This window comes from Lepidochelys olivacea, assembly GCF_965140295.1.
Source record: "Lepidochelys olivacea isolate rLepOli2 genome assembly, chromosome: 3".
NCBI classification, from domain to species: domain Eukaryota; kingdom Metazoa; phylum Chordata; order Testudines; family Cheloniidae; genus Lepidochelys; species Lepidochelys olivacea.
In genome coordinates this window covers 120,822,856-120,848,488 of record NC_140413.1, presented here as the reverse complement: position 1 = coordinate 120,848,488, position 25,633 = coordinate 120,822,856, and the positions used below count along the sequence as shown (strand labels likewise).

Sequence of the window (25,633 nt, the reverse complement as noted above, 5' to 3'; positions counted from 1 at the left end):
GTACTAGCCTGAGACTTAGAAAACATAGATTCAAGTCCTTGCTCTGCTCCATGCTTTCTGTGTGACAAGTCACATAGCCTGTCTGCCTCAGTTAATTTACCAGTGTGTTGTGAGGATAAATGCATTAATGACTGAAACACACACTGATACAATAGTGATTGGGCCATATAAGATTTTTCAAACTGCAGAACTGACAGTTAGTTTGCTGTTTTGTTTCTTAGTTATTTCAGCTCAAAGTTTCCATAATAAAGCATCTTTTCACACCTCAATCCAGCTGAAATATGTCAGTTAGTCTTTTCCAAGACAAGATAATGAACTTGCAGAAAAAGAGATTCAAATTCTAGGACATGAACAACTCTGAAGATTCCTGAACATGTTTGCTGGTGTGACAGTGACCAGTTTACATGGGTTTTTATGGCCTGTCTTACTTGAACACATCAAGGCCTTTACTGAGATCCTGAAACACATCCCAAATTGCCTTTGTTGCTATTTCTGTAATAAACAAACTCATGTTGAAGCTTTAGTGGCAATCATCCAACAACCCCCAAATAGGATTCAGTTCAGTAGATATAAGCAAAAGGCCACAATAACACAGAAGCAATGAATCTGAGGACTATAAGTGATGTCAATTAGGACCATGTACGTCAATTAGGATCATTAGCACGTCAGTTCAGCTGGAGAATATAAAAGGCAGACTCTTCCCGCATTATCTTTTTTATCTGAAGTTAACCTAAAATTCCACCCATCTCCCTGGAGTCCTGAGTTGAATGGATTTTATACCATTACAGGGTATCTGCAGAATCCCTTGATCTTTAATCCACCAATTCAGATGCTGGGACTTTTATGGGACAGAAACAGCATTTAAAAGGCAGAGAGGCCTTGTGCTTATAGTAAAGTGCTAGGGAGCAGGAGAATCTTGCTTTTAAATCCAAGCTGTGCCACTCAGAGTACAGTCATAAGGAAGTCACTTTATTTCTGTATAGTTCAACACAGTTTGTGAATTTGGTGAAAGATATCCCTAAATACCATATTCTGCTGAATTGAGCTATTTTAAATAAAAACTTACCTTTGTTAAACACCTGTCAACACTTGTTCCTGCAGGAAGTTCCACAGTCCATAATGCAAGGTCTGTACACTACAGACAAAACTCTAGTATTCTGAGAAAGTTAGGCCCAGGCCAATTAGGAGTTTGCACATACCCATAATCTGTCTGAAACAGGCAGGGCAGGAATTAATTCTTCTCTTTTACTACACATCTGGAGGAATCATAATGCTTTTTTTTTACCAGGTGAATCTGATATACGTGTAGGGCTTGCTTGCTTATTACAAAAAGCTGCTACATTATGCCAATTTAGGGGAGCTCAACGTAGGGAGTCACAAACCTCCAACAGGTGTTAGGTTTTGAGCCACACTGCCTTTCCCATATTGCTCAATGTGGTATTGGAGATTGCCCAAGTTTGAGAACCACAGTACTAAATGAAAAGGAGTACTTGTGGCACCTTAGAGACTAACCAATTTATTTGAGCATGAGCTTTCGTGAGCTACAGCTCACTTCATCGGATGCATACCGTGGAAACTGCAGCAGACTTTATATACACACAGAGATCATAAAACAATACCTCCTCCCACCCCACTGTCCTGCTGGTAATAGCTTATCTAAAGTGATCATCAAGTATTTAGCTTCATTCTTTTCAAAAAAATTTCAGTTCCACTCATTTTATACTAGGTCTACCTTCCTGAATTTGTACAGCTCCTGTTCTATTCTAACAATATCAGAATAAAAGATTCTGTAACAATCAACAAAAAATTACACACAAAACTAAAACCTTTTAAACAGAACACCCCACTGAACAAACATTTAAATAACTGACACATTGAGAAAAATGTGATCACACTATAAAACTGTTTATCAAGGTCAGCTGTAAACTTAATATTGCTAAGTATACAGTCAGTTATGAAGTGTGCCATGTTGGTTCCACTCTCTCCCTCCACACAGGTAGTTCTCTTTGGCCTGATTCTGTTTTACTTACCACAATTTTACACTGGTGTAACTCCATACACTACAGTAGAGTTACTCTCAATCTACACTCATGTAAATGAGATCACAATCAGGATCTCCAGGCCCAAATTCCCATTGCTATGGTCCTCTTTTTGCCATGTAAGAGAGAATTTTAAGGCCCATAGAAAGGATCAGCACCTAAGCAAATTATCTGCGTCATTAAGCAGAATGAATGATCACAACTTCTCAGATTTTTGTAAAAAGAAAAGGAGTACTTGTGGCACCTTAGAGACTAACAAATTTATTAGAGCATAAGCTTTCGTGAGCTACAGCTCACTTCATCGGACACATACAGTGGAAAATATAGTGGGGAGACTTTATATACACAGAGAACATGAAACCATGGGTGTTACCATACAGACTGTAACAAGAGTGATCAGGAAAGGTGAGCTATTACCAGCAGGAGAGCACGGGGGCGGGGGACGGGACCTTTTGTAGTGATAATCAAGGTGGGCCATTTCCAGCACTTTACAAGAACAGCAGGAGGGGAAATAAACAAGGGGAAATAGTTTTATTTTGTGTAATGACACATCCACTCCCAGTCTTTATTCAAGCCTAAGTTAATTGTATCCAGTTTGCAAATTAATTCCAATTCAGCAGTCTCTCGTTGGAGTCTGTTTCTGAAGGTTTTTTGTTGAAGAATTGCCACTTTTAGGTCTGTAATCGAGTGACCAAAGAGATTGAAGTGTTCTCCGACTGTTTTTTGAATGTTATAATTCTTGACGTCTGATTTGTGTCCATTTATTCTTTTACGTAGAGACTGTCCAGTTTGGCCAACTGTGTCCACATATCTATTCAGGGGACACCATCATAGGGCCTAATCACATCAGCCACACTATCAGAAGCTCGTTCACCTGCGCATCTACCAATCTGACATATGCCATCATGTGCCAGCAATGCCCTTCTGCCACGTACATTAGCCAAACTGGACAGTCTCTACGTAAAAGAATCAGTGGATACAAATCAGACGTCAAGAATTATAACATTCAAAAACCAGTTGGTGAATTCTTCAATCTCTTTGGTCACTCGATTACAGACCTAAAAGTGGCAATTCTTCAACAAAAAAACTTCAAAAACAGACTCCAACAAGAGACTGCTGAATTGGAATTAATTTGCAAACTGGATACAATTAACTTAGGCTTGAATAAAGACTGGGAGTGGATGTGTCATTACACAAAGTAGAACCATTTCTCCTTGTTTATTTCCCGTCCTACTGTTCTTGTAAAGTGCTGGAAATGGCCCACTTTGATTACCACTACAAAAGGTTTCTCCCCCCACCCCCACTCTCCTGCTAGTAATAGCTCACCTTTCCTGATCACTCTTGTTACAGTCTGTATGGTAACACCCATGGTTTCATGTTCTCTGTGTATATAAAGTCTCCCCACTATATTTTCCACTGTATGCGTCCGATGAAGTGAGCTGTAGCTCACGAAAGCTTATGCTCTAATAAATTTGTTAGTCTCTAAGGTGCCACAAGTACTCCTTTTCTTTTTACGGATACAGACTAACACGGCTGCTACTCTGAAACCAGATTTTTGTAATGTCTGCAGTGAGGCAACTGCAGTGATGTGGTAGGAGCCTCCCCTACTGGGAAGCTATGAAGCAGTTGTATCCAGTCAGAGGATGGTTTTTTTTAAGGGCAGGTATAGTAAGCTGATATACTGGGAGTGGCTGGGTCATTACACATATTGAATCTATTTCCCCATGTTAAGTATCCTCACACCTTCTTGTCAACTGTCTAAATGGGCCATCTTGATTATCACTACAGAAGTTTTTTTCTTCTGCTGATAATAGCTCATCTTAATTAATTAGCCTCTTACAGTTTGTATGGCAACTTCCACCTTCTCTGTATGTGTATATATATATCTTCTTACTATATGTTCCATTCAATGCATCCGATGAAATGGGCTGTAGTCCTCGAAAGCTTATGCTCTAATAAATTTGTTAGTCTCTAAGGTGCCACAAATACTCCTGTTCTTTTTACTGAAGACCCTGCCACACATCCAATGAGTAATTCTGAAGTGACGGAATTGGGTTGCAGCATTCTTGGTAAACAATTGTAGCAAGTCTGTAATGAGAGTCTTGAGTAAGTCCAATTATTACTATCACTGTCTGCTTAATGCAGGAGAAGGAGTTATGATGATTTAACAAATAAATACAAAAGGTTTGTAAATGTTCCTCCAGTAAAGAATGCATGAATAGGGCATTTCACTATTTTTATTCTATGTTAAAATGCAAGAGAAGCATTACTGAAAAACAAAACCACTAAAGAAAGGAATTTGGCTTATCTTTGCTTGATCAGATTTGGGTGAGGGGAAGAAACGTTAAACAATTAGGTTTACAGGAACGGACAGTATTCCTTTGACTAGTTTTCAGTTTATGGGCAGCCTTTAAAATATATTCTTTGTATAAACAAGCACTGGAACTGCAAGTGTGCTTGATACCCCAACATTACAAGTCTTTGCGTTTTTATTCAGATAACTGTGCATAGGGGATGGTCCCCATAAGATGAAGGCTCAGTACCATGGGGCGATGCTCACCCTCAACTCTCAGTGAGTTCAACAGGAGCGGAGAGTACGTGGTGCCTCATAAGGTAAATTCCAATACTGGTTCAAGGCCTGCCACTGTTGTTCAGTCTATCCAGGTTTTTTGTATATGCATTTTTGTGATGTTAAGGGGAGCTATGAGTGTTGCGTTAATGCCACTGACAGGGCAATATGCCAGGGGCTCTTACACCTTGATTTCTATACTATCCCAACTGTGAATTATTTTTCATATAAGTCTTAAGCTGGATTGAATGCTTCTAACTGAGCATGATCCCCTTGCTTATGATGTTATTTATATTCAGAGATCGAAGCCAGAAAACTAGGTTATCCATTTATGAACAATATAATCACTTATTGATGGTCAGGGATTAAGAGTTGATAACCAGATGTTATGTAGGACACTGTACCAAAGCAGGAGGAGAAGATGGAGACATAAAGCACAGTTTGTTCTCAAGGGAAACTGTGACAATGATCATCATCATTATGAGTAAACCAAAGTGAACAGTTATGAGGTTCTTATTCCTACTCTGTGGCTAGCTGTGGCTTTACACCAAGTAATGTACGATCTAACTAAACTGAATGTAAATTCTACAGCAGTTTTCACTGAGTTATTGTTATAAACTACCCAATAAATTGTCACTTAATCCCCACCAAAACATCCAGGATATACAAACAGCATAAAAAATAACAGTTTAATGTATTTTACAGTGAAGACATCAGATAACTGCTTTATCAGACATACGAACCAGGAATACTTCACACTAAATCAATTTTGCACCAGTAACCTGATCTCTGCAACATTCATTGCTGCTAAGCTTTCTTGCCATTAATTAAATCAGGAATTGTGCTGGTATAAAATAAATGCACCATCCCATTCATACACTGCCTGTTCAAGAGGAAACAGCTTTCATAGCAGGGTTTGAGATGAGACAAACTCTCCTCTTCCCACTCATTGCCTTTCAATTGCCAATGGTCAGTTTTATAAAATCCCATCGCAGCATTGACTGCCATTCTCCAGCAGATTTTTTATTTTATTTCTGCTGGTGTTCATAAGACAAATTACTGGGATCGTGGACTCAGTCTGTCCACTACATGTATCTTTGGAGCAGCCATGTAGAATAACAAATGTCATCTACTATCTTTTTGTGCAATACTAAGTTCTAGCTGATTTTGTCAGTAATCCAAAGGATCTACAAATTGTAGTACACTGCTGCTTAGATCAGGGATGGGCAACTGGAGAGCAGGGGGCTTCATCCAGCCAACCAGATCATTTCATTTGGTCCACCAGAGTCCCAGCTCAGGACAGAAGGTCTGGCAGCACCAGGGCTAAGAGGGGGGTACGGCAGGGTGGGGCATCGCGGGGGGGAAGGCCGGCCTGCACATATGCATGTATCACATACCCTGTGGCGAGATCCAATGGGCTGGAGCAGAGAGCTGGGTCCAGCACCGTAGGACCAGAGCTACTGCTATAGGGTGAGTGCAGGGCGGGTTCGCTCTCTAACCCTGCCTGCTTGGGGCCTCCCACAACCCAGGGACAAGGCACTCTCCCACCCAAGTTATCCTTCCCCTGGGGGCAGGACCCAACACTCCCTGACCCACCAAAGCATTTTAGTGGATTTTGTGGCCCTCTAGTACCTTTCAAGTTGCCAATCCCTGACTTAGATGGTAATATTATTAGGCCCAGTGTTGAAACCTGTGTACGCATACAATCTAAATGGACCATGGACAGGAGAAACAGATCTGAAGTACCTTGGTTAGGCACCCCCTCCTCTCAGTTTCACCAGTGTAAATTATAAATTAGTTTAACTGAAGTCAACAGAATTACACAAGCCAATGTAAGATGAAAATCAGGCCCTAATCTTAGGCCTGGTCTACACTCAGTGTTTGTACAAGTATAATTATTTTGGTTAGGATGTGATTTTTTTTTTTTTTTACTGAAAGTTATATACCAGTACGGTCCATAGTGTGGACACAATTATACCAGTAAAAAGCTATCTTGTACTCCTATAGCGTATTCTGCTTCCTATCTGGGGAATTATACTGCTATAACCAAAATAGTTATACTGGTGTAAGCACTTTTGGGGCTTGGCTACACTTGCGAGTTACAGCGCATTAAAGCAGCTCCGGGTACCCTAACTCACGACCCGTCCACACTGGCAAGGCACGTAGAGCTCCTGGACTCTGCAGCTGGAGCGCTCCTGGTAATCCACCTCCACCAGAAGCATAACACTTGGTGCATCTCGGCTGAAATGCCCCAGCGTCAATGTGAACAAGGTGTTGCATTACTGCGCTGTGATTGGCCTCTGGAAATGTCCCATAATCCCCTGAAGTCAAGTGGCCACTCTTCTCATTGTTTTGAACTCGCTGTAGGAATGCAGATATGCCCTTTCAAAGCTCCATTTCTGACAGCTGGCATGCTCATCTGCTCCAGGACAAAGCAAGCTGTTACTGTGGAATGCCGTGTGTGAGAGAGAGAGGCGGAGGTGAGGGGGGGTCTGCTGCTGTCTGAACTTACAAGACAGCATGCTTACATACACTAAGCCCCTCCAAAACCCACTCTCTCTCCCCCGACATACACACAACTCACTCCCTGTCACACTCCACCCCACCCTCCCCCATTTGAAAAGCATGTTGCAGCCACTTGCATGCTGGGATAGCTACCACAATGCACTGCTCTCTGTGGCATTGCAAGAGCTGCTAATGTGGCCACGCCAGTGCGCTTGCAGCTATCAGTGTGGACAGACTGCAGCGCTTTCCCTACTGTGCTCTACGAAGGCTGGTTTAACTCACAGCGCTCTACATCTGCAAATGTAGCCATGCCCTTACACTGAGGAAAATTAATCTCAATTAACTAAGGGCTTGGCTACACTTGCGAGTTAGAGTGCCTTAAAGCAGCCCCGGGTGTCCTACCTCATGACGCATCCACACTGGCAAGGCACGTAGAGCGCTCTGACGCCATGGCTAGAGCATTCCTGGTACTCCACCTCAACGAGTGGATTAACATTTGATGCGCTCCCACTAGAGCGCCGCAGCGCCAGTGTGGACGCCCTGGTCTGTCAATGCGCTCTGATCGGCCTCCAGAAGTGTCCCACAATGTCTGTTCCAGCCACGCTGGTCATCACTTTGAACTCTACTGCCCTGCCCTCAGGTGACCAACCATCAGACCCGCCCTTTAAATTCTCTGGGAATTTTGAAAATCCCCTTCCTGTTTGCTCAGCCAGGTGTGGAGTGCTCTCAGCGAATCCTTCCAGGTGACCATGGCTCCAGGTGCCAGGCGATCCCCAGTATGGAGCAACGGTGTGTTGCTGGACCTCATCAGTGTTTGGGGGGAGGAAGCTGTCCAGTCCCAACTGCACTCCAGCCGCAGGAATTACGATATCTTTGGGGAGATATCAAGGGACATGGTGGAAAGGGGCCATGAGCGGGACGCACTGCAGTGCAGGGTTAAAGTGAAGGAGCTGCGGAATGCCTACCACAAAGCCCACAAGGCAAAGCACCGCTCTGGTGCTGCCCCTGCGACCTGCCGTTTCTACAAAGAGCTGGACGCAATACTGGGGGGCGACCCCACCTCCACTCTGAGGAGCACCATGGACACCTCAGAGGCCATTCAACAAGGCAGGATGAGGAGGAAGGCGGGAGCGAGGGTGCTGAGGAGGAGGGAGACACCCCGGCATCCCTAGATGCATGCAGCCAGGAGCTGTTCTCAAGCCATGAGGAAGGTAGCCAGTCGCAGCGGCTGGTGCTTGGTGAAGGACAAACACCAGAGAAGGTTCCTGGCTTTTATAAGTGGCTTTTATTTTGGGAATGAAGTTATTCAGTGCAGACTCTTGGGGCGAGGAAGGTTAGGGCTGCATGCATGCCTAGATGCGGAATAGGGAGTTGATTTGCTTTCTCACATTGCAGTAATTGGCCTCAGTGATCTCTTCAAAGGTCTATTCAGAAGTTGGGAAATGCGCTTGTGCAGGTTTCTTGGGAGAGCCACGGTGGTCCTTGTCCCAGTCAGGCTAACATGTCCACGTCACTGTGCTATGAGGGGCGGGGGAACCACTGCTGCACACAGGCAAGCTGCATATGGGCCAGGGCGGAAGCCACATTGCAGTAGAAGACCCTCCCTTGCTTCCCAGGTCACCCTCAGCAGCGAGGTATCTTCCAGGACGAACTCCTGTGGAAAATGTGGGGAGAGCGTTCAGTATAGGGGCCCCTTGCAGCCGTTGGCTCTTCCCAAGGCACAGAAACCTAGAGGACAGTGCAGCTGTGAAACTATCAGTCCCCCTTGACCCAGTGCTTACTCCCATTTTGGGGCTCCCGTGGGTTATGTGCGCTCGCTTTGGGATGGGCAAATTATGCTATTGTGTAGACTGTGCTTGCCCTTAAGTACTGGGGAATCATTGCTCCGTCTGGTGTGAACAATGCTGCCTCTGTTAAGTGTTGCATTTTGCCTTCACAGATGCAACCTTGAGATCTCAGCCGTCGGTGTTATCACCGACCGAAAAACTTCAATGAATTAGGAAGAGGCCACGTAAAAGCAAAGAAGCCATGCTGCATGAAGTCATGCAGCAGTCTCTTAATGAGAATCAAAAATTGCAGGAGTAGAGGGAGAGTGAAAGGAGGATCTGCCAGCAGAATGTGGAGCACCGGCAGAAAAGCGCGGAGCTCTGTCAGCAAAGCATGGATTGGCTGATAAGCATCATGGAGCGCCAAGCGGACTCGATCCAGGCACTCGTAGCCATGCAGGCAGAGCACTACCGCGCTCACCCCCCCTGCAGCCCTTGTCCCAAAACTCTTTCCCTTGTGCCCCCATGTCACCTCCAACCCACTATCCCCAACATCCGGGTTCTTATCGCCACCAGCTGCCTCCAACACTTGCAGCTTCACCACCCAGCCCTGAAAACTACGACCCTTACCCACTGCACTCAACCCCCATCACCATGCAGTATAGCCATCCTGAAGTGCAGCACTCATTGCACAGCACTCCAGACAGGAAGGCTGAGTATGATAACAGGACATATGCAAATCTGTGATTGTACCATTCCCCACCCCACCCTACCCCAACCCCTTGCCCTTTCTGGTTTCCCAAGCAGTTGTGTTTCTTTTCAATAAATGGATTTTTTGGCTTTGAAAAATTCTTTATTTTTCCATAAAGTAAAAGATACCTTAGCCCAGGAAAGAAACAGGCACTGCAAGTCAGCATAGCAAACAGATTCCTACTAACATTGGAACCAAGGCACTTCACTCTCATGCAGGGCACCAGACATTACTGGTGGCTTTCAGCCTCAAATTGTTCCCTCAAGGCATCCCTAATCCTTGCAGCCCCACGCTGGGCCCCTCTAATAGTCCTGCTCTCTGGCTGTTCAAATTCAGCCTCCAGGTGTTGAACCTCCAAGTTCCATGCCTGAGTGAATCGTTCACCCTTCCCTTCACAAATGTTATGGAGGGTACAGCACGCAGATATAACTGCGGGGACGCTGTCATCAGCCAGGTCCAGCTTCCCATACAGAGACTGCCAGCGGCCCTTTAAACAGCCAAAAGCACACTACACAGTCATTCTGCACTGGCTCAGCCTGTTGTTGAACTGCTCCTTGCTGCTGTCAAGGCTCCCTGTATAGGGTTTCATGAGCCATGGCATTAAAGGGTAAGTGGGGTCTCCAAGGATCACAATGGACATTTTGACTTCCCATACAGTGATCTTCTGGTCTGGGAAAAAAGTCCCGGCTTGCAGCTTCCTGAACAGGCCAGTGTTCCGAAAGATGCGTGCGTCATGCACCTTTCCAGGCCAGCCTGCGTTAACGTCAATGAAACACCCACGATGATCCACAAGCACCTGGAAAACCATAGAGAAATACCCCTTCCAATTAACGTACTCGGAGGGTAGGTGGGCTGGTGCCAGAATTGGAATATGTGTCCCATCTATCGCCCCTCCACAGTTAGGGAAACCCATTTGTGCAAAGCCAGCCACAATGTCATGCACGTTACTCAGAGTCATGGTTCTTCTGAGCAGGATGCAATTAATGGCCCTGAAAACTTGCAACAAGGTCGATTTTCCCACTCCAAACTGGTTAGCGACCGATCAGTAGCTGTCTGGAGTTGCCAGCTTCCAGACTGCAATAGCCACCTGCTTCTCCACCATAAGGGCAGCTCTCAATCTCGTGGCCTTGCGCTGCAGGGTGGGGTTGAGCTCATCACACAGTCCCATGAAAGTGGCTTTTCTCATCCAAAAATTCTGCAGCCACTGCTCATCATCCCAGACTTGGATGACGATGTGATCCCACCACTCAGTGCTTGCTTCCCAAGCCAAAAAGCAGCATTCCACAGTGCTGAGCATGTCCATGAATGCCACAAGCAATCTCGTGTCGTATGCGTTACTCGAGTCAATATCATCGTCCGAGTCCTCAGTGTCAGTTTGGATCTTAAGGAGTAACTCGACTGCCAAACATGACGTGCTGGTGAGACTCGTCAGCATGTTCCTCAGTAGTTGGGGCTCCATTCCCGCAGACCGAATGGGAAGACAGAGCGCGCTGTACAAAAAACGTTGAAAGATGGCACCAAGTGTGGATGGAAGCACAGGGATTGCTGGGATGCGAACCGATGCATCACGGGGCGTTGGGACAGGACCCAGAATGCCCTGCACTCCCCACCGCCTTCCCACAAGCCATAGCGCCAGAATGGGAAGAGGTGCTCTGTGGGATAGCTGCCCACAATGCACCACTCCCAGTGCCGCTGCAAGTGCCGCAAATGTGGCCACACCAGTGCACTTGTTCCTGTCAAACTGCAGCGCCTTCCCTACTGCGCTCTCCAAGTGCTGGTTTAATTCAAAGCGCTCTACATCTGCAAGTGTAGCCATGCCCTCAAGGGGTGCATTTAAAGTGTTTTAGTTAAAGCACATTAAACCCTTGTGTGGACACCTCATTAGGAATTAAAGTGTCCTTAATTTGCTTTATTCTATTTGGAAGCTAAACCAAATTAAGGCCACTTTAATTCTGAATGAGGTATCCATACTGGGGTTTAAAGCAGTTTAACTAATCCACTTTAAATTCACACCTTTAGGTAATTCAAATTAATTTTCCTAAGTGTCCCCATGTAGACAAGCCCTTATACTGGCATAACCGCATCCACCTGGGTGGTGGGGGAGGTTGTATTATTTTAACTATACAGATATAGTTACAGTGGTACAAACTGCAAGTGTAGACAAGCCCTTCAAGAGCTATATCAGCACTTATATGCCTATATGCACATTTGGGTCCCTAATGTTTTGCACCCAAGCTTGGATGCGGAGCATATTATTATAAACAGACAAAACTTACAGAAGAATTAAATCCAAACTAAAATGTAAGGAATTAATTACTGTATGCTACTCTTGAGAGATAAATAAATACAAATATGGAAATGCGGGAGTTAGTTTGCTATGATGTCCTTAACTCAGCCTTTTGTACTCACTTCATCTCATGGTATTGCAGAATAAACAAAGTAAACAACAAACAATAACAATAATAATAATGTATATCTATGGAACATTCCATCACTTGAGGATTTCAGAGCATTTAAACATTAACTAAGCCTCACAACACCATGGAGAAGAATGAAAGAGTTGTTGTCCCTATTTTATGGACAGTGAACCAAGGCATAAGGTGAAATTCATTCCTGTTCAGAGAGCCAGCATAAAACATATGCACCACTTAAGTCTTATTCTGTGGACTTACGTGGCATATAGGTCTTTTGCTGAAGTTCACCCAGAGAGATTAAGTGACTTGCTGAAGGTCATGTGGGAAGTCTGTGGTGAATCTGGGAACAGAAACAAGCCCTCCCAACTCAAAATCCTGTGTTTTACCCATAATACCATCCTTGCCCATAAAGGTAATAAAAGATTCATACATCGTAGGACCTCCTGTTCTATCAGGTCATCCTACCCTATACTAAGACAGAGTTGTCTGTATATGTAAGGAAATAATAGAAGGGGAGGACAGTCTTGTGGTTAAAATACTGGATTTAGACTCAGGAGATATGAGTTCAATTCCTGGTTCTGCCACAGATTTCCTTTGTGACTTTGGGTAAGGCACTTAGGCACAGATTGTTAAAGGTACTTAGGTGGCATTGTGCTCAGTGTTGCCACACCTGACTGATTTAGGAGCTTAAATCTCATTTTCAAAAGGGATTTAGGCACTTAAGAACCAAAATCCCATTAACTGTCACTGGGATTTTGGCTCCTAAATGCATAAATCCCTTTTGAAAATCAGGTTTAAGCTCCTAAATCAGTTAGGCATTGCAACGCTGACCACAACAATTCCTAAATACCTTTAACAATCTGGGCCTTAGTCTCGCTGCTCTTTAGTTCCTCGTCTCTCATCCTTGTGTCTGTCTTGTCTAGACTGTAAAGTCTTTGGTGCAACTGTCACTCACTATATGTCTGTACAGTGCCTCACACAACGGGGTCCCGATCTCAGTTGGAGCCTCAAGGCCCTACCATAATACTCATAATAATAATAATTTGTATGATACATTCCTGCAATTCAGATTCTAGGAGCTCTATGAGATCAAAGACTTAGAACTCGTTAAACACATTCAGTTGAACACTTCAGTAATGTGTTCCTATATTATTGGGATAATGTAGGTGAAAAGTTACTAAAGCTCTGGTATTAATACCAGGGTTAACTTCTAAAACATCCCTTACCTGCACAGGAGTCTCCAGAGTGTAGATATGTTCCCCACGGACATTGTAGAACTTGACGAGTGCACTTTTCAGAATGGAACTGCTACCAAGGTCAGCTAGCTGACTTTGCTTTTCCATGCCTGCTACAGCCAGCAGGTCTCCCTGTGTACACCACTGCACCACTACATCTGAAATCACAAAGATAAGACACCTGTGGGGTAGGACACAACCAATATGGGTAGCAAGTCCCATTATCAAAAGTTACTTAGGAGCCCAACTTTCACTGAAGGTCAAGAGGAATTAGACTCCAAGGTCAGTTAGGTGCTGCAACACTTAATAGAGCAATACCTAAACACCTTTAAAAACTCAGCTCGTAGAGGCCTAAGTCCCACTGACTTTCAATGACTCTTAGGCTAATATGTCACTTATGCACTTTTGAAATGTAATCTGCTCTATCTTTAATAAAATATAACAGGTGTGTAAAAACTATATTGCCTTCTTTAGCTTTGCAAAGAGTCTACAATGTATATCAGGGCCTACATTTTGGATGCAAGTATCAGCAAGGAGCAAAATAATGTATTATAGATGTTATACACAATATACACATCAATACACACACAGCTACTCTCTTTTGATCAATAGGGATCCCTCTCCTACAGACATCTGCCCAGGCCTTTATTTTGGGATGCTGATTTCTGCCCCTGATGCCCTCCAGCCCCCATCTACTTCAGCAAGAGCACAGGAATAAGATTTTGCGTTGCTGCCTTCAAGGTCAATGGCAGTTGCGTGTGTGCAAGGACTACAGAGCAGGCCTGAAGAGACTTTTCCCTTTAAACCAGAGATGGAAGGCAGGCCAGGCAAACTCTGTGCTTGGTTGGGGATGCTCAGTCTGCCAAGAACCTTTTGAATACAGTGTTGTTGTAGCTGTGGTGGTCCCAGGATATTAAAGAGACAAGGTGGGTGAGGTAGTATCTTTTATTGGACCAACTTCTGCTGGAGAGAGAGACAAGCTTTTGAGCTTACACAGAGCTCTTCTTCAGGTCTGAGAAATGTACTCAGAGCGTCACAGCTAAATACAAGGTTGAACAGATTGTTTCAAGGGGTCATTCAGAGTGAAGCGGCCCATTAATACCTCTCCAGTCATGGGGGGAGGGGGGAGAACCTATGGGTGGTGGTTAGTAGGTTACAGATTATTGTAATAAACCATAAATCCAGTGTCTCTATTCAGTCATTAGTGTCTAGCAAAGTTATGAATTTAAACTCCCAGGCTCATCTTTTGAAGGTGTTCTGCAGGTTTCCTATGAAGATGAGGACTGAGAGATCAGATATGGAGTGATCGCTTTGTGACAAGTGTTCACCCACAGGAGATAGGGTGTTTTTGTCTTTTATTATTTTTCTGTGAAAATTCATTTGAGAACGCAGTGATAGTCTCATGTCACACACATGGTTGTCACTGGGGTATTTAGTGCACTGGATGAGGTATACCACATGTGACAGGCATGTGTAGGACCCATCAATCTTGAGAAGTGTGTTGTGGAGGGTATTAATCATCGTAGCAGAAGAAATACATTTACAGATTTTGCATCTGCTGTTCTGACAGGGTCTGGTGAGTTGATGTGTGCTGGTCTGTGGGGAGCCTGCTTCTAATGATGAGCTTGGAGAGGTCCTTCAAACAACCCCCCAACATGTGCTGTACCTCATCCAGTGCACCAAATGCCCAAACAACAATGTGGGTGAAACCAGACAATCACTGCACTCTCAAATGAACTCTCACAGAACAATAATAAAAGACAAAAACACTGTATCACCTATGGGTGAACAATTTTCACAAAGCGATCACTCTATATCTCTATCTATCTCAGTCCTCATCCTCAAAGGAAACCTACAAAACACCTTCAAAAGATGAGTCTGGGAATTTAAATTAATAACTCTGCTAGACATTAAAAATCGTGGACTGAACAGTGACACTAGATTTATGGCTTATAACAACAACTATCTATAACTCACTAACCCCCTACCCCTGGTTTTCCCCTCCCCCCTCCCAATGAATGGAGAAGTATTAATAGGCCACTGTTCCATGAATGATTCCTTGAACTATGTTAACTACTTATGCAAAACAATCTGTTCCACCTTCTCTCTCTCACCAACAGAAACTGATCCAATAAAAGATATTACTTCGCCCACTTTGTTTCTCTAAGAACGTTTGAAGACATTTATGGGCAAGAAGTGGTCTTCAAATGAAGACGCAGAAGAGAAATGAGAGTTGGCAGAAAGGATCTCAGAATTGTTTTAAGTTGTCAGCTTGTCATTTTCAGGGACTTCTATGTGCAATTTTAATATGGTTTTGTATTACTGCAACTGTTGCCTTTCTGATGATATTTCTCACTGGGATTATGCTTCTGAACATAACAGAGACAGGATATTTGTTTTTTAAGTGGATTTTTTCATAGACTAGCACGCATGATGTTCCTCTAAATTCTCTCCCTTAAAGTGTTTCTACAGTGGGATTTAATTTCTCTTCCTAGGATACTATGACAGACATATTAGAAATCAATGAGACAGACAGACCAAACCCATTTCTAATAACCTTCCTAATTCTGTTTACCCAAGAGAACAGAACAACCTCTTTTGGGCAAAAGTCTGAGGTGATGTGCTGTGCCATACTTGAACTCTCAACCTAGTAGGAAGAGGGGGGATTATGGTGGATTTAAGACACCTGTGTGCCCTTTTGATCCTGGCCTGCTCCAGAAGCTGGAGCGGCCCCCCGGCATCAGTTAGACAGCTTTGAAGTCTAAGACGTGGCAGCCTTTCTGGAATCTGCACAATGCTATGTGCTGCAGCCCTACCCCCAATATGTCCCTCTTCTCCCCATAGCCACCCCACCACACACACAACATGCCCCTATGCCAGGGCTTGTTGGGGGGTTCTTGAATAACAGCCTCACAGCTATCTTCCTCAGTTCCTGCACCAGGGGAATCTTCCCTTGCAGCAACTGGGGCTTTTACAACCCATTTATGTTGCTCCACCTCTTTTACCTGGTGCAAAGAGGCCAAAGTAGAGGTGGGGATCTCATTTCTAATACTTTTTGGCCTCTTCTTGTCCTCATTTCAAGAAAGAGAACAAGGACATTAGTGTGGCTTATGTAACTTTCTGGGTTTAGAACATCTGTCCTTCGAATAATTACAGTTACAGTTTATATCATTATTATTTAGTTTGTGGTCTCACACAGAATGGGGCTGGCATTTCTCAAATGCAGAAGACACAGTCCCTGACCCAAGGAGCTTAAAGTTTAAACAGACAGAGACCGATGGGAGGTGTATGTATGTGTGGGGGGAAGAAGTGGAAGGATCACAAGCAGAGTGATCCTGGTAAAGACAGGCATGTGTCTTGTTAGTTCAGCTTTCCTGGTAAATAGCCACCAGAACTGGCCTACCACATGAGGGATAGTAAGCTGCCTCCCATGAAGAGTTTAGTAGCAGATACGAGTTAAATGCCCTGGAGCTCTGGGACACATTCCTTCTGGGACAACGTTACTCCACACAAACTCTTATTCTGGGCTGTGCCCTCAGGTACAATTGAACCCTGAAAGAAAAGCAACTCACTGTAACAGAGAGTTGGGTTCAGTGTAGGCAGAGACACAGCTTGCATCTAGGGCATAAACTAAAAGGTAAAGTGTAAGGATTAAAGGGAGATTGTTGAATAACGCAGGACCTATATTTACAGGTCTATTACAAGAGTGGGTGGGTGAGGTTCTGCGGCCTGCAATGGGCAAGAGGTCAGACTAGATGATCCCTCCTGGCCTTAAAGTCTATGAGTCTATATTTAACTTGCCTCAGGTCTGTTAGAATTTCCATGCATCTTTGGTGGATGGAAAGAGGAATTTGAGTTTGGGAAAAGCAAAATTTTCTTCCAACAGTGAAAGCAGCTTTTTTCTGAATGCAACATAATATGAATGTTCCTGGCAAAGTGACAGAATGTTTTACACCTAAAGCAAAGCTGGTATAACAGCAAAAGGATGTTGATGTTGCTTTGGGTGTGATATCCTCACAGAGGCCTATTTGGAAAATACATATAGTAGCCTTCAGCAGTATATACAGACGGAGGAGCCTGTTGCAGAGTCCACAGAGCAATATTTGCATATTTCAAACACAGACCCATAGACGAGAGTTCACATGCAATATTGAAGACTATCCAGTTAATATGAGGCACTTCTAGTAGTGCCCTCTGTAGCTAGAGAGCACAGAGAAACTCCGTGAGTTGTTCTCAAGTTCTCCCACATCCTTAGCATGGGATGATAACCACCAAAAGTTACAAAGATGCATGACCACTCTTTTGACAAGAGGAAAAAACATAGGAAATACGAATAAACTTACACCAGCAACCCCTGAAATACCTACAGGTATACAGCAGATCATGGGTAGGCTCAAGCCGCAAAATGGTGACATAACCTCTCTCTCTCTGCCTCCCCTATTGCCTCTCAATAGTCTGATCCTACAAGGTGCTAAGCATCCTCCATTCCAACTGAAATCAATCACAGAGTCAGGGTCACAATCTGTAAAGATGTTGATACTATAGCTTGTGCCCTAGCATTTAGCCCAGGGGGATTAGGGGGGGTTACATGATCATACGTACTTCAGGAGGTCTGATATTCCATCTAGTAAAGGGTAGAAGAGACAGACAGACAGACATAGGCCCAGATCCTGGGTCATGGCAGCACTGTGCTCAGCACAGCTCTGGAAATGGAATGGGGTATGACTTGTGCCTCTTGTTCCTTGACTGAATGCTGGGCCGGTCCCCGATGGACATTAGACCAGAAAGCAGCTCTAAACTGTCCCAGCTCCCTATGGCACCAAGGAGCCATTCTGGCAGCTGGGGATTCCCAGGTCATAGGGGTTCCTCCCACCATGACACCATTTCCCTGACTGAGGAGCCTCCATGTCACCCAAGGATCCCCTATACAAGGTGATATTCCCAACGCTAACCAAGCTGGTTTTAGGGCAGCTTTGCACCAACTGTGCCAAACTACCATAGTGTGGCTAAGGATCTGCCCCCCAATAGCAGTAGTTTAATTCTACGCAAAAACCTATGCAATGTTAGGGCTGAAATAGCTAATGTTCAAAAGACAGGAAATTTCAAAATTTAGGGTCCCTAACTACACCAGCATTAATTCATGTTCTTTTTTATTATACACAGGAATAACAAACCAACAATAGTATACTAAAGGTTATATTTTAAAAGAAAACCGGGCTAGAAGATACAACCAGAATGCAAGGTGGCTGAGTTAATTCTTGGAGGACCAATTTCAACTACTGCAACTTCCTGACTTAGAAGTTTTTGATAATTCAAGATTAATGCTGAGATGCCACTAGTTTTTTTATATGTATTTTTCCAGAGACTTTTAAAGACATAATATTGGTGGAAATAAAAGAAAAAATGAAACCTGAGGATGTCTGTCTTGTTGATGTCACCAAAGCTAACAACTTCCTTGATCAGAAGCCTATGCCAAAGATTTCCTGGACTTATGGCGGTTTTCTCTGAAGAGCTTTCAGGCTTTACTAGAGGGGCTTCCAGGATCCTTGTATCTGGATTTACTATGATAAAAGTCACCCTACATGGGGAGCTCCTGTCATACCCCAATGGTCCCATCCCTCAGGAGGTCCCCTGGGAGAGGCAGATCAGCATTGTATATTGCTAATGCTATTGCAAGCTTCGCAAGGCATTTTGGGAAGGGACAAAGGTGTGAGTGTGGAGTGGAAGATTCCTTTGCAGGCTGCGAGAGGCCAAAGGGGGAGGGAGGAAGAGAGTAGAGAATGGGTTAACTCAATACTTCAGCTAGCTCAGTCAGAAGATAAGACGCTGGCCCCAGTCCAAGGTCATGGAGCCCGACGAGAAGCCTGCAGCTCTATTCATATCTTAGCCAACCCCAGCCAGCCATAAGAAAAGGAGAACTAAGCTGAGCAGGACTGCAGAGATTGCAAAAACGAATGAGATGGCGAAGGCCAGCCGAAAGGGGGGAAAACAAAGTTTTGCATCCCTGGAGCTGATGTGTTTTGGGAAAGCTGAGGAGGCCACAGAGACCTGGTTTGGACTGGTACAAAGAGCACAGGGAACAGAGGTCGCTGAATGAAATGCCCCCAAAAGAACCCAGGACTTAAAAACCCTTCTGAGAGGCGAGGCAAATCGGAGATCAACAGCGGACCCTGGATGATCTGTGTGCACAGGACAGAACTCCCGTCCATCCCTCTCCCTCTTCTTCTTACGTTACACCCAGGCCTGGCCAGCCTCGGGTAGTGCGTGTGTGAGTATGAAAGTGGGTTAGGGCTTGGGGCACTAACGCTTTCTTCCTTCCTCTGTGTGACATGGGGAACCGCTCCCCCCCAGCACTCTCTGCTGCTACTTTATTATTTTACTAATAAAGCTTTAAAACTTAGACCCTTGGTGTGCTCCTTCATTCCCCCCCCCCCAAAACAAAAAAAAAAAACAAAACGATCCTGCAGCCTCAGCCTGATCACCTGATGCTTCAGGCAGATTGGTAACTAGAATCTGTCACACTCCTAAAAGATCATTGTTAATAGTGGTGACCTAAAGCTAGCTATTCTTTATGTAATCTGAATCTTGAATACTCAGCCCTGGCTCAGTGGGACTTGAAATATCAAACCACGTTTAAAGAAAATTATTTGAATCTGGAAAAATATCATGATGTTAAACAATTCGCAAATCCTTAAGAAAATGCACTTCATGTTGCATTCAGGCTTGAATTTATTCTCAGATCTAGAAAACTGGCAAATCCTTAAGAAATGCACTTCACTTTGCATTCAGGCTTGAATTTATTTTCAGATCTAGAAAATCAGAAATGTTTGAGTTAACCATGTGCAAAATGTCTGATTGAAACATTGGGAAAGTGCATAATTAAAAAAAAAAATCCTAATAAAAAATCCCCCAGATTTGCTCACGTGACTTCGCTTTCCCCCAGCAAACTCAGTCCCTAACCCCCTCATCCATGGTCTGATCTCAAGCACTGACTAGTACATATAGTATAACTAGAACTATAATTGTACATGGTGTATGTTACACATATGCATAGAAAATGGTAAAGGGTGAAATGACTCTAGTGCATTTTGTGTAAATATTTTTTTACATAAATTTCTAAAATATAGGTGTTAAGGATGAAGTTGTAGTTTTTGTTTGTGTGGATACTGTAAATATCAGGAGATCAATAAACTCATTTCTTCAATTCTTTTTAGTTCTGACTGAAAATGCACTTTTGCCCATCTATGATTATAACAACATGCAGCTCTTATATATTGCTTCTCATCTATACAGCTCTAAGTGCTTTACAAAAGAAGATCAGTATCATTACCCCCATTTTACAGATGGGGAAACTGAGGCACAGAGAGCTGAAGTGGCTTGTCCAAGGTCACCCAGCAGCAGAGCCAGGAACAGAGCCGATCTCCAGACTCCTACTGCAATGCACTATCTTCGAGGCCAGATTCTGCCTCTCTTACCCATCCTGAGAAGTATCTTAGGACCCAGTTCAGCAAAGCAGTTTTGCATTTGTTTAAGTCCCACTGAAATCAATGGGACTTAGTCACACACTTAATTTTAAGGATGTGCTTAAGTACTTTGTTGAATTGGGGCCTGGGAAGCTGGCCCCAATAAATGAAGTGGTTCCAGCTCCCCGGTGCCAGAGCAGACTGGTTCAGTCAGGAAGGGCAGGTAAGGGTTGCCAGGTTCAGTCAGAGGAGACTTAATGAGGGAGAGAGTCCTTGTGAGAGTCAGTCAGGAGAGGTGGGAGATTGGAAGATGTCTCTGGGGAAAGCTGAAGAGGGAGAAATTGGCTAGGAGACCATATGTTTGGGACCTGGGGGGGAGGTTGAAGGCAGGAGAGCATTAAGATGCGTTTGCTGGATGGTGTCCCCAAGCCAGAGTGCTAGAGCCGGAGGGCTGAAGGCAGGGGAAGCAGGGAAGAGAGTTGCCTGCTGGCTCTAAGCCAGAGGGCTGAAGACAAGGGCCGGAGATGGCTGAAGGCTGGGCAGCAAAAGAGAAGCTTACCGGCTGACATCTCCAGAGCTGGACCGAGAGGAACTGAGAGGGCCAGGGGAGTGAGGGATGCTCCCCTGGCAAGGATGCTCCCAGCAGAGAGGCTGTGAGGGTTTCTGTTGGGAAGAACAGGGTGGCACTCCAGCTGGAAGGGATAAGAACTTAAAAACGGCCATACTGGGTCAGACCAATGGTCCATCTAGCCCTGTCTTCAGACAGTGGCCAATGCCAGGTGCTTCAGAGGGAATGAACAGAACAGGTAATCATCAAGTGATCCATCTCCTGTTGCCCATTCCCAGCTTCTGGCAAACAGGGGCTAGGGATACTTTAGATCATGGTTTTGCATCCCTGCTCATCCTGGCTAATAACCATTCATGGACCTATCCCCCATGAACTTAGGCAGTTCTTTTTTGAACCCTGTTATAGTCTTGGTCTTCACAACATCCTCTGGCAAAGAGTTTCACATGTTGACTGTGCATTGAGTGAAGTACTTCCTTTTGTTTTAAACCTGCTGCCTATTAATGTCATTTGGTGACCCCTAGTTCTTGTGTTATGAGAAGGAGTAAATAACACTTCCTTATTTACTTCCTCCACACTAGTCATGACTTTATAGACTCTATCATATCCCCCTTAGCTGTCTCTTTTCCAAGCTGAAAGACCCAGTCTTATTAATCTCCCCTCTTATGGAAACTGTTCCATGCCCCAAATCATTTGTTGCCCTTTTTTGAACCTTTTCCAATTCCAATATGTCCTTTTTGAGATGGGGCGACCAGATCTGCACACAGTATTCATGGTGTGGGTGTACCATGGATTTATATAGAGGCAATCTGATATTTTCTTACTATTATCTGTCCCTTTCCTAATGATTCCCAGCTGTCCTAGCATAAGGACTGGAGAGGGCTGTACCGAAGAAATGGAACACAGTGAGGGACACTAGGGCTGTATGTTACACTGTTCAGACTATGCTGGGGAAATCCAGACTATAGTAATAGGACTTTTGTTATGATTAATATGCATGGGATATTTGTAATCAAATTGACCCCACAAGGCCTATTTATCTGCAGAAAGACTCCGTGGACAATTTCCGGGAAGTTTGAAAGGGGAATCTGTAGCAGGCACATGCCTACCAAAACACAGCAAGACACCACTCCCAGTTGGGACGGCAGCCTGATGACAGTGTCTTACTCTGCAAGAAGGTGTGCAGGCGCACATAGACAGACAGACAGACTTAGTAAATATTTAGCTGTCTACAGATTATAACTAATCACTGGAGTTTTCGTTTTCTCAAAATGACTTGCATCTTAATATTTCTACCTAATACTCAATAACTCTACCAGCTATAACTTACATTTGGCTGATACAAGAATGACTGATCCTATAATGAATTTAGGATACAAAGAAAACTAAGTTACCTGGGCATTCATAAACAACCACGTATAGGCAGGACCATTATGGCATTAGCCTGGAGGAAAGCAAACTGTTTAAATAGGTTTTAATATCCGAAATGCCTCCTAGAAATATAAAATCAGCTACCAGCTTATTTCAAAAGCAAGAAGTCTAATAGCTGTACTTTGCTATTATATCAATAGGTGTCACTGCTGACAATGAGAATCACTGTAGCAGGTACCAGGCAAGACACTAAACACAACCATATAGACAATAAATAAATGAAACCATCAGAAGAAAAACTGTGTATGTGAGGGGAGGGATGTCTCTCTTTTGTACCTCTCAACCCTGAGCGGATGACAGTAGGAGACAAGTCATCATAGTTGTTCATTAAACTAATTTCTCCTGACGTGAAGCTGACAGTGAGTAGTGGTTTGGTGTTCTGCACCGGGACTGGATATGCAGCTGGACCATCTGCAAAAACAAGATTGTTGAGTAAGCAAAAAAGGAGCTATCAAATGCGATTAAACCCAGGTAAAAGCACATTTCAGTCCAGCCTACTGTCACAATGACCAGTTCTGAGACTTGAATTCTGCCTGATTATTTTTTCCCCATGGACATGACCAAAGGCAAAATACACTTGGCTAGTTAGCCTGCCTCTCTGACACTATGAAACCAACCTCTAACCTGTACCCTCCCCATCCAAAGAACAGTACCTCTAGAGTGTGATCGCAAGAAACTGAAAGCAAATTTTCCACTCCTCTACGGTATTCTAGTATTCCTTGCCTGAAACTCTGTTGTTATTCCATTTTAGGCCTATGCCTCTCTCTCTCTCTCTCTCTCCACAGCCACTGATGGGAGGGTGGAGTCATTCATTTCAGCTGGCGTTTGAAAGTACTGGGTAGTCAGTGTCACCAAGAAGTAACAAAGACTAGGTACCAGACATTTTTACCACAGCACACCTATAAAGCACTATACATATAATACTGTATTATACTATTATAATCATACTTACAATTATATGCTTGCTACATTTTATCACATTGGGGGATTCTGCTGAAGACACCAGGAACATCGTAAGTGCATCTGAGTATAGCAACTAACCCCTTACAGATTTCAGTGCTTTACATGTTAAGCGCTAAATAGTGTATCCTCTGACCAGAGTCCAAATATGTCTTGATGCCTACATGCAAGGGGGATATGAGCAAACGGTGCTTTGGTGACCATTTCTTAGAATGTCCTTGCCTCCATAAGCTTATTTTTCAGTGTTCATGTGAAACTTCCTTTGTATTTAATATTTAATGACCAATAGCACCATCTGTATCATTCATTATTTAATTCTCTTCTTTGACTGGTTCTGACAGAAGACATTGCAGTCCCTAGATAAGACAGTTATCAGGACCCAAGCGCAGTGCATTTTGAGTAATCAAATATGACACAGTTGGCTAAGAATAGCAGTGCTTCCAGAACTCACAAGAGGGGTGATCAAAAAAGTACCTGGAGGAAAGAAATTGTCCTATAGTTGGTACATTTCCAAATAAATACATAAATTGGCATTGTTTTTAGATGAGTAAAAATCCATCACACATCAAGTCCCTCCCACACATCTATGTGAGTCAAAGGCTTGTCACCTTTGAGAAGTTTCTGATGCACCTGTAAAGCTTTAAAAAGAACACATCATATTAGAATAATCATTAGAAGCAGGCCTGTAATGAGAGTCCACCCACTCCTGATTGACTCAGCACCAGTAAGCATGTTTCCTGCTCTACGAAGGATCATTTTGAGTTGCTAGTTCTCTCCCATCCTTCATCCAAATCCACCACCCCAAAATTGGACCCTTGGTATTGCAAAATGGCAACAAAATACAACTACCTTTTTCCTTGCCATTCATCTAAAGCTTCCTTGGAAATCTGAAGTGACAGGAATCCTTTTCATCCTCTTCTTTTACAAAGGCAAAGCTCCAGCACTACTGGAGAGGGGCTGAGGTGGTGATTCATATCCATATGAAAGCCTGAGCTAAAGCCAGGTTCAACGGTGCTGAACTCTCACTAGCTGATTTCACAAGATTTCTGCCACTCTAAGTTACACCTAAACTGGTTACAGAAAACATGCCCCTTTTGGAGTGGATCTGAAGTAGATCTGAACTGCCAGGGCATGTTTGGAACCAACAGATCAGATCTGAGGTGCTGGTTCAGACTCATCTTTAGTCAATATGTACTTTAATTTTCCACTGTCCCATCAACATTTATATTATTCTTTAAATTAGTTGGACTTGATATACTGGAATAACAATTTTGTCCCCAGCACTAGCCAAGAGGAGTATCAGTTTAGTATCTGAACTGTCCTTTTACTGGGGGACTATATCCTGCCCTTGCAGGAGAATGAACACAATCATCTATTAGGTCTTTGCCATCTCTAACTTCTATGATGGTTTAAAAGCCAATTGGTGCACCTAATCATGCGATACTATACCATGGTAGGGAGGAAGGGACTTCATCCTGACCGCAACTGGTAATTAATGTATGCTTGGAAGCATGAGGACTGATAGGCCTAATCACCCTTTTCCTAGCTAGTGTAACCGCAGGGCTATTTTCACATCTAATCCTTTTATGAAAAGTACTAAGCTCAGTACTAGCAGGGAGGGACTTTATACTGAGAAGCATGATCACTGGTTAAACAGGATTTCTTGGAAATAAAACTCACACTATTTATAGATATGTTTAACAGTACTGGAAATATTATTGTCATGGGTGACCCTTTATATGGATCTATATTATAATGCACTAGTTTCTCTGACTACCTGTCCTATGACAATATGCATGAGGACAGCTGGCTTATACTGCTAAAATGTGTCAGACATGCTCAGTAATGATACTACTTTGCTCTTACGCCATGTTTTTCACTCACAGATCTCAAAGCACTTTATGAAGGTATCATTATCCCTACTTTACCAATGGG

The 25,633-nt window shown here is 43.7% G+C and overlaps 1 protein-coding gene and 1 long non-coding RNA gene across 4 annotated transcripts in view; one reads left to right on the top strand and one right to left on the bottom strand.

Moving 5' to 3' along the window:
- LOC311518371 overlaps positions 1–9,704 on the top strand; it is an 82,654-nt gene extending 72,950 nt beyond the window's left edge. Inside the window, exons 3-4 of the long non-coding RNA XR_014710964.1 lie at positions 4,537–4,652; positions 9,053–9,704. This is a non-coding gene — a long non-coding RNA (uncharacterized lncRNA). The remainder of the gene's footprint in view (positions 1–4,536; positions 4,653–9,052) is intronic.
- Positions 1–25,633, bottom strand: part of TULP4 (TUB like protein 4) — a 283,777-nt gene that overhangs the window by 38,311 nt on the left and 219,833 nt on the right. For all 3 annotated transcript variants that reach the window (XM_084624123.1, XM_084624125.1, XM_084624124.1), the window contains exons 6-7: positions 23,015–23,149; positions 13,271–13,437 (exon numbers count right to left, since the gene is read on the bottom strand). In XM_084624123.1, coding sequence (XP_084480249.1) covers positions 13,271–13,437; positions 23,015–23,149 — 302 coding nt within the window. The remainder of the gene's footprint in view (positions 1–13,270; positions 13,438–23,014; positions 23,150–25,633) is intronic.